Source organism: Lineus longissimus, chromosome 3 (genome assembly GCF_910592395.1).
Source record: "Lineus longissimus chromosome 3, tnLinLong1.2, whole genome shotgun sequence".
NCBI classification, from domain to species: Eukaryota; Metazoa; Nemertea; class Pilidiophora; order Heteronemertea; family Lineidae; genus Lineus; species Lineus longissimus.
Window position 1 is genome coordinate 9,046,729 of NC_088310.1, and position 14,199 is coordinate 9,060,927.

Here is a 14,199-nt window from a genome sequence, read left to right on the forward strand (position 1 = left end):
GAATACGTTGTTTACAATGTGGCTTTACGATTCCTCGATACAGTCTCCTATATGACGTAAGTGTACCAACCAATCATAAGTCATGTAGGTACTCGTTTAGAACCCGTCAACTTAACACTTCCACCAACGCCTTTCTTGACTTCAATATACCTGTGATGCATCTCAGAAACGGGCGGTACTTGTATTAAGGCACCAACTCGACTCTCCTCTAATGACATGGACATTATAGACGCCGTGGTCTTTCAACAGTTTTACAGTGCGATTCATTGATACTAAAGTTTCAAAGGCAAATCAATGCCAGCTTTTGTTTCTTCCTTTAAGTTACATGAACCAATACTTACTTCGCGTGATCGGCGGTGTAATGCGAAACTGCCGAAACGACCGATGAACGCAAAAGCTGAGCAGCAGAGTTAGCTCGGGTTTTGTTTACAGCACTGTAAATAAGGATTTGAACGGTATCGATTAGTTGTTAGCTGTAAGTGCATTATTTAATCCGTAGTAACTGTCAAGTTGATGACGGCACGACCACGAATATTGAAGAAGAAGCTGAAATTATTACCGTCCCATAATAAAAGCAGGAAGCACGCGATTATAAGTTCATGTTGGCGTTTCGTGGTTGGGGGTGAAAACACACTAGTGTCAGTTATATTGCTTACCGTGCAACTATTTTTGTGAGAAAGTTTTTACCACGTGTAAGTAATTTCTTATTAAAGACACCTAGATGTGTGGTGACTACTTTGTAAATTTCTATAATATATAAGCTGCAAGCTGATGCCCTCATTTTCATATACGTTAAAGTTTATATCATGATACATGTATATAATTCAATCATATTATTAATTGTCCGTATTCCTGTTTTTGTGTCATATTAAGTTATTTTAAAAAACTAGGAGTCGCCTACTTCGTCACGTCTATGAATGTCGGCAATGTTTTATTCAAAAATATCCAACTCACCATGGTTAGGCCCCGCGTTCTTCATCATCTAATATGCGTCCGCAGATTAAATATCTGACGTCATCCCTAAAAAACTTCAATGTACACAAGTAGATTATGAAATTAAACGCATAGTTGAAAACAATGAAATTTGAAATTGCGATTGACCATTCGCGGAGGTATATCGGGGCACATGTAATCAAATAAACCCAGTGGAATATAACATACGGGGCCATTGAAAGGAAATACATCAAAGAAACGATGAACAGATTTTTGACTAGTTTCCTCTGCAGTATTTCAGTTTTGGAATCTTTGGCAAAGAGCTTATCATTGCCTGCTCGGAAAACACCAGCAACAGTCAGAGTGTTGATGATGAAGACGATACAGACAGGAGCAACCATATTGGTGTTGAATAGCCAGACAGTAACGATCTCTAATATCCAGGTTGGAAGAATGCCTTGCTCTTTCGAACATATCCGCCTGGTAATGCCTTGGATTTGTATCGTGGACGACACATAAGCTAAAAACGCTGGACAGTAAAACGTAAAAGAGATTAATAAAAAAATGACAGGAATGATATTCCGCCGTCGACTGGTGAAGAGGCTTGCCACCTTTAAAGGATACCAAACCGCCACACAGCGTTCTATACTGTAAGCGATGATAATGTACGCCGACATAAACACAAAACAATTCCAAACAAAGATTCGGAGCTGACACCCAATATCTGTGGCGCCAGACGCGATGTTGGTATCTCCGTTTGTGACGTAAAATAAACCATAATGAAGCCAGGTCTGAAAACTCATGACCAGGTTCCCGGTATCTGACACAGCCATCGACACTAGGTACACGCTTGCTGCCGTGTTCCTCCTTCTCTGCCTAATGAAAATAATAACGGAGAACATGTTGCCAACAAACCCAAAGATTATGTCCACCAGCATTAAGTAGGCCCCAAAGAACTTGTTGAAGAATCCTAGAAATGATGGTGCGTCCTCCGCCCCTTCGACTTCGGTCGTGGTTTGAAAATGGTCCATCTTACATGTACGTTTTCTGCGGTAACTAAATTATTTGTAAAACTTTAATCCAGGTTTATCATAAGGCTTTTGACAAATGAGAACTCTGTATATGTAAAGCGTGTATCAAAAGAATATTTCTGAGATCAACTCATTACCCTTTACGAGTTTGAATTTTCACCAACGTACCAAATTCCTCGATTACCTTACTTATTCTGAAACTGTCTTTAAACTCAAGGCTCTAATACTTGAATTTGTAAAAACGTGATACGCACTTTTTAACATACGCTTTTGTGTGTTATACTTTAAAAATCTAAAGGTCGACGGATCCCGAGGACAAAAACCATTCCTCCGTTTGACGAACAAAATCATCCGCCTCAGTGAGAGACAAACGAAACACCGATTCTGAAGTACACACAGTTTTCGAAGGATAGAACGGTGCTCCTCATGACGACGACGAAAAAACTCGCACTCATGCTGGACACTGTATATAAAGAAACTTCTAACAAGGCCCGAGCTACATCTGATCCAACACCTTCATCCTATTTCTTATTTTCAATTTGACTTTTAACTGGCCGAAGCTACTACCTTGCTCTAACATCTGTTCCCTGAGAACGAGAGAATGGGTACTGCCTAATATGGGATCTTCTGTATGTACCTGTAGTGCTGATGCAATGAACTACATGCACAACTAGGACTCCCTTGTCCGGCAAATGGATTTTTCCCTCTGGTGTTATTACGCCTAATCTTGGTTATGCACGCGAAAGGCGGCGGACCAATGTCAAAGATGTTGTTCACTTCGAATTGCTTTTGCGTTGAGAGAAACAAAGAAGGCAGATCGTTTCAAAGTCTTCGGCGTCCACATACGAAAAGGTATTGGACACAAGTTTGGCCGGCTTCACAATTGTCGTCACTGTACAAGCCAAATCGTCCGTTTGTCTTCCAAGGTTTCCGTATCCATAGAATCAGTCTTGGGGAAGTTGCCGATTATGATCGAATACGTTGTTTACAATGTGGCTTTGCGATTCTTCGATGCAGTCTCCTATATGACGTATATATTTTGTATCAATCAATCATAACCTATGTAGGGACTCGTTTTGAACTCGTCAACTAAACACTTCAACCAACGCCTTTCTTGACTTCCATATATCTGTGATGCATCTCAGAAACGGGTGGTACTTGTATTAAGGCCCACAACTCGAATCTCCTCTAATAACATGGACAATAGACGCCGTGATCTTTCAACAATTTTACAGCGCAATTCGTTGAAACTAAAGTTTCAATAGCAAACCAATGCTAGCTTTTGTCTTATCCTTTAAGTTACATGAACCAATAGTTACTTCGCGTGATCTGCGGTGTAATTCGAATCTGCCGAAACGACCGATGAACGCAAAAGCTGCCGCAAATAAGGATCGGTATCGATTAGTTGTTGGCTGTAAGTGCATTATTTAATCTGTAGTATGTTTATGTTATTGTGTAAGATGAGCAGATGCGTAATTCAAATTTTATAGGCCTGTATTTTGAAATTCTTTAAGTTTAAAAGGCTAAAGAAAAGGATGACGCACACCAAGGATTACTTCACTGTCGGGAACTACTTCATGGACAACGTCACTGTCAAGTTGATGACGGCACGACCACGATTATTGATGATTAAGAAGCATGTATTATTACCGTCCCATAGTAGAATCAGAAAGCACGCGATTATAAGTTCATGTTGGCGTTTCGTGGTTGGGGGAGAAAACACATTAGAGTCAGTTATATTGCTTACCTTGCAACTATTTTTGTGGGAAAGTTTTTACCACGTGTAAGTGATTTCTTATTAAAGGCACCTAGATTTGTGGTAACTTCTTTGTAAGTTTCTACAATATATAAGCTGCAAGCTGATGCCCTCATTTTCTTATACGTTATAGTTTATATCATAATTCATGTTTTTATTTCAATCATATAATTGATTGTCGGTTTTCTAATTTTGTTTTTATATTTAGTTATTAAAACTAGGAGTAGCTTACTTCGTCACGTCTATGAATGTCGGCAATGTTTCATTCAATAATATCTAACTCACCATGGTTAGGTTCCGCGTTCTTCATCATCTAATATGTGTCCGCAGAATAAATATCTGACGTCATCCCCAAAGTACTTCAATATACACAAGTAGATGATGAAATTAACCGCATAGTTGAAAACAATGAAATTCGAGATTGCGGTTGACCATTCGCGGAGGGATATCGGGGCACCTGTAGTCAAAAAAAACCCAGCGGAATATAACATACGGGGCCGTTGAAAGGAAATATATCAAAGAAACGATGAAAATATTTTTGACTAGTTTTCTCTGCAGTATTTCAGTCTTGGAGTCTTTAACAAAGTGCTTATTATTGCTTGCTCGGAAAACTCCAGCTACAATCAGATTGTTAATGACGAAGACGATACAGACAGGAGCAACCATATTGGTGTTGAATAGCCAGACAGCAAAGGCTTCCAATATCCAGGTTGGAAGAATGCCTTGCTCTATCGAACATATCCGCCTGGTAATGCCTTGGATTTGTATCGTGGACGACACATAGGCTAAAAATGCTGGACAGTAAAACGTAAAAGAGATTAATAAAAGGATAACAAGAATGATATTCCGCCGTCGACTGGTGAAGAGGCTTGCCACCTTTAGAGGATACCAAACCGCTACACAGCGTTCTATACTGTAAGCGATGATAATGTACGCCGACATAAACACAAAACAATTCCACAAAACAAAGATTCGGAGCTGGCAACCAATATCTGTGGCGCCAGACGCGATGTTGATTTCTCCGTTTGTAACGTAAAATAAGCCATTATGAAGCCAAGTCTGAAAGCTCATGACCAGGTTCCCGGAATCTGACACAGCCAACGACACTAGGTACACGCTTGCTGCGGTGTTCCTCCTTCGTTGTCTCACGAAGACAATAATAGAGAGCATGTTGCCGACGAACCCAAAGATTATGACCACCAGCATTAAGTAAGCCCCAAAAAACTTGTTGAGGAGTCCCAGAAATGACGGTGCGTTCTCCGATCCCTCGACTTCGGTCGTGGTTTGAAAAAAGACCATCGTACTTTTGCTGTTGTATCTGAATTATTTGTGAAGTTTGGACTAGGTTTCTATTTATCATTAGGCTCTTGATCACGAGAACTATTCATATGTAAAACGTGTCAGAAAAGTATTTTTTCTGATATCGGATCACTACCCTTTACAAATTTTAATATTTGTCAACGAACCCACCTGCTCGACTATTTTCTTGTTCTGAATCTGTCGTAAAAGTCAAGGCTCTAACACTTGAATTGGTAAAAACGTGATATGCCCTTTTTAACAAATACTCTTCTGTTTTATACAGTACAAACCTAAAGGTCGACGGATTCCGAGGGCAAAAAACATTCCTACGCTTGAGGAACAAAAAAACCGGCCTCACTGAGAGAAAAACAAAACACAAATTCTGAAGTACACACAGTTTTAGAAGGATAGAACGGTGCTACTCGCGATGGAGACGAAAACACACGCACTCATCCTGGACACTGTATGTAAAGAACCTTCTCAAACAAGGCCCGAGCGAACTTTGATCCAGCACGTTCACCTATTTCTTATTTCAATTTGACCTTTGACTGGTCGAAGCTACTCCTTCATTCGTATCACCTTGCTCTAACATACGTTCCCAGGGAACGACCGAATGAGCACTACCCAATATGGGGTCATTTTGTATGTACCTGTAGTGCTGATGCAATGAACTACATGCATAACTAGGACTCCCTTGTCCGGCAAATGGCTTTTTCGCTCTGGTGTTATTACGCCTAATCTTGGTTATGTATGCGAAAGGTGACAGACCAGTGTCGAAGATGTTATTTGCATTGCTTTTCGGTTGAGAGAAACACAGATGGCAGATCGTTTCTAAGTCTTCGGCGTCCATATACGAGAGACACAAGTTTGGCTGTCTGCACAATTGTCGCCACTGTACAAGCCAAATCGTTCGTTTGTCTCCCTAGCTTTCCATTTCAATAGAATCTGTGTTTGGCAAGTTGCTGATTATGATCGAATACGTTGTTTACAATGTGGCTTTGCGATTGTTCGATGCAGTCTCCTATATGACGCCAATCAAGTTATGAAGGCACTCGTTTTGAACCCGTCAACTAAACACTTCCACCAACGTGTTTCTTGACTTCCATATATCTGTGATGAGTCTCAGAAACGGGCGGTACTTGTAAGGCACCAACTCGACTCTCCTCTAATGACATGGACAACATAGACGCCGTGGTCTTTCAACAGTTTTACAGCGCGATTCATTGAAACTAAAGTTTCAATGGCAAATCAATGCCAGCTTTTGTCTTTTCCTTTAAGTTACATAAACCAATAGTTACTTCGCGTGATCGGCGGTGTAATTCGAAACTGCCTAAACGACCGATGAACCCAAAAGCTGCTGTAAATATGGATTTGAACGGTATCGATTAGTTGTTGGCTGTAAGTGCATTATCTAATCCGTAGTAAGTATATTTCATTGTTTCAGATGAGTATATTAAAATTGCATAGGCCTATACTGTGAATTTCTTTAAATTTCAAAAAGCTAGGGAAAAGGATGACGTACACCAAGGATGGCTTCATCGTCAGAGAAGCAACAACATGGACAACATCACTGTCAAGTTGATGACGGCACGACCATGGATATTGAAGAAGAAGCTGAAATTATTACCGTCCTATAATAAAAGCAATAAGCACGCGATTATAAGTTCATGTTGGCGTTTCGTGGTTGGGGGTGAGAACACACTGGTGTCAGTTATATGGCTTACCGTGCAAGTAATTTTGTGGGAACATTTTTATCACATGTAAGTAATTTCTTATTAAAGACACCTTGATTTGTGGTAACTTCTTTGTAAATTTCTACAATATATAAGCTGCAGGCTGATGCCCTCATTTTCTTATACGTTAAAGTTTATATCATAATACATGTATATATTTCAATCATATAATTGATTGTCCGTTTTCGTTTTTTTGTGTTATATTAAGTTATTAAAACTAGGAGTCGCCTACTTCGTCACGTCTACGAATGTCGGCAATGTTTTATACAAAAATATCCAACTCACCATTGTTGGTTAGGTCCCGCGTTCTTCATCATCTAATATGCGTCCGCAGAATAAATATCTGACGTCATCCCTAAAGTACTTCAATGTACACAAGTAAATGATGAAATTAACCGCATAGTTGAAAACAATAAAATTTGAGATTGCGTTTGACCATTCGCGGAGGTATATCGGGGCACCTGTAATCAAATCAACCCAGCGAAATATAACATACGGGGCCATTGAAAGGAAATATATCAAAGAAACGATGAACAGATTTTTGACCAGTTTTTTTTGCAATTTTTCAGCATTGTAATTTTCAGCAAAATGCTCATTATTGCCTGCTCGAAAAACTCCAGCTACAATCAGAGTATTGATAATGAACACGATACAGACAGGAGCAACCATATTGGTGATGAACAGCAAGACTTCAAAGGCCTCAAATATCCAGGTTGGAAGAATGCCCTGCTCTTGCATACACAACCGCCTGGTAATGCCTTGAATTTTGATCGTGGTCGATACATAATTAAAAAACGCTGGAGAGTAAAACGTAAACGAGATTGACAGAAGGATAACAAGAATGATGTTCCGCCGTCGACTGGTGAAGAGGCTTGCCACCTTCAAAGGATACCAAACCGCCACACAGCGTTCTATACTGTACGCGATGATGATGTACGCTGACATAAACACAAAACAATTCCAAACGAAGATTCGGAGTTGACAACCAATATCTGTGGCGCCAGACGCGATGTTGATATCTCCGTTTGTGACGTAAAATAAGCCATTATGAAGCCAGGTCTGAAAACTCATCACCAAGTTTCCGGTATCTGACACAGCCAACGACACTAGGTACACGCTTGCTGCGGTGTTCCTCCTTCTTTGTCTCACGAAGACAATAATAGAGAGCATGTTGCCGACGAACCCAAAGATTATGACAACCAGCATTAAGTAAGCCCCAAAGAACTTGTTGAGGAGTCCCAGGAATGACGGTGCGTTTTCCAATTCTTCGACTTCGGTCGTTGTTTGAAAAAGCACCATCGTACTTTTGCTGCTGTATCTAAATTAATTGTGAAGTTTGGACTAGGTTTATATTTATCATTAGGCTCTTGATCACGAGAACTATTTATATGTAACACGTGTCAGAAAAGTATTTTTCTGAGATCAGATCACTACCCTTTACAAATTTTAATATTGGTCAACGAACCTACCTGCTCGATTATTTTCTTGTCCTGAATCTGTCGTAAAAGTCATGGCTCTAATACTTGAATTGGTAAAAACGTGATAAGCGCTTTTTAACAAATACTCTTTGTCGACGGTCGACGGTCGACGGATCCCGAAGAAAAAAACCATTCCACCGCTTGAGGAACAAAATATCCGGCCTCAGTGAGAGACAAACAGAACTCAGATTCTGAAGTACACACAGTTTTAGAAGGATAGAACGGTGCTCTTCGTGACGGAGACGAAAACACACGCACTCATCCTGGACACTGCATATAAAGAATCCACTCAACACGGCCCGAGCGAACTCTGATCCAGTACGTTCACCTATTTCTTATTTGAATTTGACCTTTAACTGGTGGAAGCTACTTCTTCATTCGTACCACCTTGCTCTTACATCCACGAGCGAATGAGTACTGCACAATATTGGGTCATTTGTATGTATCTGTAGTGCTGATGCAATGAACTACATGTATATGTAGACTCCCTTGTCTGGCAAAGTGCTTTTTCCTCTGGTGCTATTACGCCTTATCTTGGTTATGTATGCGAAAGGTGGCGGACCAGTGTCGAAGATGCTATTTGCATTGCTTTTCGGTTGGGAGAAACACAGATTGCATATCGTTTCTAAGTCTTTGGCGTCCATATACGAGAGGGTCTTAGACACAAGTTTGGCCTACTGCACAATTATCGTGACGGAACAAGCCGAATCGTCCGTTTGTCTACCAAGCTTTCCGTTTCAAAAGAATCAGTGTTTAGCAAGTTGCCGATCATGATGGAATATGTTGTTTACAATGTGGCTTTGCGATTCCTCGATGCAGTCTCCTATTTTACGTATATGTGTATCAATCAATCAAGTTATGAAGGCGCTCGTTTTGAACCCGTCAACTAAACACTTCCACCAACGCGTTTCTTGACTTCCATATATCTGTGATGAGTCTTAGAAACGGGCGGTACTTGTATTAAGGCCCTAACTCGAACTCTAATGACAATATAGACGCCGTGGTCTTTCAACAGTTTTACGGCGCGATTCATTGAAACTTAAGTTTCAAAGGCAAATCAGTTCTGGCTTTTGCCTTTTCCTTTAAGTTATATGAACCAATAGTTACTCTGCGTGATCGGCGGTGTAATTCGAATCTGCCAAAACGACCGAAGAACACAAAATCTGCTGCAAAACAGATTTTGAACGGTATCGATTAGTTGTTGGATGTAAGTGCATTATTTAATCCGTAGTATGTTTATGTTATTGTGTAAGATGAGTAGATGCGTAATTCAAAATCTATAGGCCTATAATGTACTGTGAATTTCTTTGATGTTTTAAAGGCTAAGGAATAAGATGACGTACACCAAGGATGGTTTCATCGTCAGCGAAGCTACAACATGGACACCGTCACTGTCAAGTTGATGACGGCACGACCACGGATAATGAAGAAGCAGCAGGAAATTATTACCGTCCCATAATAAAATCAGAAAGCACGCGATTATACGTTTACGTTGGCGTTTCGTGGTAAGGGGAGAAAACACATTAGTGTCAGTTTATTGGGTTACCGTGCAACTGTTTTTGCGGGAACGTTTTTATCAATTGTTAGTAATTTTCTATTAAAGACACCTTGATTTGTGGTAACTTCTTTGTAAATTTATACAATATATAAGCTGTAGGCTGCTGCCCTCATTTTCTTATACGTTATAGTTCATATCAGAATGCATGCATATAATTCAATCATATTATTGATTGTCGGTTTTCGTATTTCGTTTTTATATTTAGTTATTAAAACTAGGAGTAGCCTACTTCGTCACGTCTATGAATGTCGGCGATGTTTTATTCAAAAATATCCAACTCACCGTCCATGGTTGGTTAGGTCTCGCGTTCTTCATCATCTAATATGCGTCCGCAGAATAAATATCTGACGTCATCCCTAAAAAACTTCAATGTACACAAGTAGATGATGAAATTAACCGCATAGTTGAAAACAATGAAATTTGAAATTGCGATTGACCATTCGCGGAGGGATATCGGGGCACCTGTAATCAAATAAACCCAGCGGAATATAACATACGGGGCCATTGAAAGGAAATATATCAAAGAAACGATGAACAGATTTTTGACTAGTTTCCTCTGCAGTATTTCAGTTTTGGAGTCTTTAGCAAAGAGCTTATCATTCCCTGCTCGGAAAACTCCAGCTACAATCAGAGTATTGATGATGAAGACGATACAGACAGGAGCAACCATATTAGTGTTGAATAGCCAGGCAGTAACGACCTCCAATATCCAGGTTGGAAGAATGCCTTGCTCTTTCGAACATATCCGCCTGGTAACGCCTTGGATTTGTATCGTGGACGACACATAAGTTAAAAACGCTGGACAGTAAAACGTAAAAGAGATTAATAAAAGGATAACAAAAATGATATTCCGCCGTCGACTGGTGAAGAGGCTTGCCACCTTTAAAGGATACCAAACCGCCACACAGCGTTCTATACTGTAAGCTATGATAATGTACGCCGACATAAACACAAAACAATTCCAAACAAAGATTCGGAGCTGACAACCAATATCTGTGGCGCCAGACGCGATATTGATATCTCCGTTTGTGACGTAAAATAAACCAATATGAAGCCAGGTCTGAAAACTCATCACCAGGTTCCCGGTATCTGATACAGCCAACGACACTAGGTACACGCTTGCTGCCGTGTTCCTCCTTCTTTGCCTAATGAAAATAATAACGGAGAACATGTTGCCAACAAACCCAAAGATTATGACCACCAGCATTAAGTAGGCCCCAAAGAACTTGTTGAGGAATCCAAGAAATGATGGTGCGTCCTCCGCCCCTTCGACTTCGGTCGTGGTTTGAAAATGGTCCATCGTACATGTACGTTTTTTGCGGTAACTAAATCATTTGTAAAGCTTTAATCCAGGTTTATCATAAGGCTTTTGACAAATGAGAACTCTGTATATGTAAAGCGTGTATCAAAAGAATATTTCTAAGATCAACTCATTACCCTTTATGAGTTTGAATTTTCACCAACGTACCGAATTGCCCGATTACTTTACTAGTTCTGAAACTGTCGTGAAACTCAAGGCTCTAATACTTGAATTAGTAAAAACGTGATACGCACTTTTTAACATATGCTTTTGTGTGTTATATATATATATGTTTATTTCGTACTCGTAGGTACAATACAGTGCAAGGAGTGCATTACAAACACTAGTGCATTACAACGCGATATTACAAATAGAAATTAAAGAGGAAGAGAAACCGACATCATGTAAGACATGCAAAAACTACGTTCAAAGGTATAAGCAATTAAGAAACGCACAGTACCAATAATATGTCATCAATTTCCCCCCTCGTAAGTATACACATCCCTTTATCCCGGCCACATAATAATTCCCTAATCTGTCCCGCCAATCTTTTCTGCCCCTCTGTTACATTTGACCTCCCAATGTCCCGTGTCATAGAAAATACATTTGGCAAATTGCCCCTATCCCAACCATACTTTGCTAACAAAAAATTAAAACTTTTCCGAAGAGACGATCGACTCCCACCCTCAATGATACGTTTGCATAGTTTGATATATACATTTTTAGATTTTCCAAGAGTTTTAAAAAAGTTAACAAAACGCTTCTCTATTTGAGCCTGAATCGGAGAGTCATGTATGATTAATGGAAGTAAAAACTTATGAGTGCGAGACGGTAAACTAAGAAGTTTTCTAATACATACCCTCCATGCCACGTATACATTCTCAATTCCTTGAAATGATATATCCCACCCCTGGAACCCGTAAAGAGACATGCAATAAGATTTGAAAAGCCTGTATTTTACTTCGTGAGTAGCAAACCGAAATTGAGATAATAGAATGTTTGTTCTTTTGTACAAGTCATTAATCGCCGCCTGAAACTTTCTCTTCGTAATGTCCGGCCCAAAAATCATACCCAAATGTACCTCATAGGGAGATGGTCGAAGTGCCACTCCCTGAAACCAAATGACAATGTCGAGACCCACGGTTGCACCAAAAATAATTAGCTTACTTTTGGACGCATTGAAAGTTATCATAAAATCAACTGAAAACTTAGAAGCTACACGTAACATTTTGTTCAAAGCACATACAGTCGGAGCTAACAGAACCACGTCATCGGCATAGGCGAAGGCGCCAACAAAAAGTAAACCGATATAACACCCAACGCCCGACTTTTCAAGAGCAAACAAAAGCTCATCGAAGTAAATACTGAATAAAACCGGAGACAACACTCCACCCTGTTTTACCCCGTTTTTAGCCGTAAACTCGCCTGACATGTGAGTCCCCCACCTGACTCTTATCCCCTGATTTGTATACAATATAGCCAAGAACCTAGCGACAAGGGGGCATAGCCCCTTACGTAGGAGAAGTCGAAATAGTTTGATAAAATGTACCTTATCAAAGGCCTTAAGCATTACACAATATACATTGGTAATTTGAGAATTAAAATAATCAATAACCTCATTCACTACCGTACTGCAAGTGGCAGTAGATAACCCCTGTTTAAAACCAAACTGCATGTCAGACGAGGAAAAAACATTACTGTATTTATGAAGGAAAGCGTAATCCAAAATCTTGCCCATAATGCTGCTTAGTGAAATGCCCCTATAATTATCCGATGCGGTCAATGATTTCCTTTTATCTTTAGGTATAGGTATAACAATGGTTTTAGCAAAATCTCCAGCACAACACCCATGATTCACCATTGATGATAAGAGAAGAGATATCATCACCTTTAACCTATTCCCCCCATATATGAAATGATCAGATTTGACACCTTCGATACTATCACTTTTCCCTTTTTTTAGCTTTTTTATGCCCCTATCAACATCTTCGAATAAAATTGAGTGCCCTTCAGAGCAACGCCCTCTGCAACACTTATCACGCACACCTGTATCAATATCGTGCATGAGTGCCTCCATTTCATCATCATCATACGAAACCGAATTATACACGTATTTAAATTTATCGGCAAACACCTTACAAATGGCCTCTGGCCCATTTACGTTGTCCATTGTATTAGGGATGTTATTCCCTCTATTTCCTCTATTGATTTTGCTGACATCATTCCAAAAATCTTTACTACTCTTTCCTTGCATTTTTGTGGCCAACTTATCCGCAGCTACCTTATCCTTATTAGTTTTAACCCTTCTAACCGCATAATGATATGATGCTCTAGTGCGGCGACGAATGTCGGCCACTATACCGTTATGTGGCCGCCCGTTTTGAACCCAGATGGTGTGCCAGAAAATGGCTTTCTCCCTTAAATTCTTGACTTCGTCATTCCAATCTGCTATACCTGCCCCCTCAAATTTTTTTGCACTGTTTTTAGGAATAGCTGCATTGGCAGCGCTAATGCAAGCCTTTATTATACCATCATGAAAATTCACAATGTCATCTTGGTGTGTTTTACAAAAATACTTTATGACGTCACCCGAATGAATAACACAAACGCAGTGTTTAATTAATTAATGGCCAAATTTATTATTTGGCGGACATGCCCGACATGATCAGAAAAGGGGGTATCCCCCAACAAATACTATGTACACGCAGGCACGAATGCAAAGACATGACACCTTGTCATGACATCATATAAGCTCAGTGCAAAACCTCGCGCACGCGCTCAACAGGGCTTCACCATGAAAAGAGGTGACGTCAACTCAATGACGTCATTTAAAAATTCTGGTTTCCCAGACGAAGCCCTATGTCACGTGACCGGAATTTGGCACTGCAAAAAATCACGTGACCTGCAACAAACCAAAATGTGACTATGAAACCTAAAAGTCACAAAGAAACCCTGCAGAAAGACACGTAATAATACAATTTTTCATCATGGTTCTGGAGGCGGAGCGGAGGAGGAGGCTGAGAAAAAACGTGTTCTCTTTTCTTTCCGTGCAAAAACGAAGAGGCTAGCTGCACGTGATCGAATGCGCCACTGCACCCCGCCTCAATTAGC

At 40.1% G+C, this 14,199-nt stretch overlaps 1 protein-coding gene across 1 annotated transcript; it reads right to left on the reverse strand.

Moving 5' to 3' along the window:
* Positions 1–7,046: 7,046 nt before the first annotated feature.
* LOC135484638 (neuropeptides capa receptor-like) lies at positions 7,047–11,088 on the reverse strand. The gene is made up of 2 exons (XM_064766272.1): positions 10,773–11,088; positions 7,047–7,690 (listed from the first exon to the last, which is right to left on the reverse strand). Exons 1-2 carry the CDS (start codon positions 11,086–11,088, stop codon positions 7,047–7,049), a joined length of 960 nt encoding a protein of 319 aa, XP_064622342.1.
* Between the last annotated feature and the right edge of the window lie 3,111 nt (positions 11,089–14,199).

What these genes read in the sequence shown, in the direction of transcription:
- LOC135484638 (XM_064766272.1), bottom strand. Translation starts at nt 11,088, where the DNA reads ATGGACCATTTTCAAACCACGACCGAAGTCGAAGGGGCGGAGGACGCA. An exon ending in TGGCGCCACAGATATTGGTT is followed by an intron (nt 7,691 to 10,772) that starts GTCAGCTCCGAA and finishes TGTTTATGTCAG; the next exon opens with CGTACATCATCATCGCGTAC.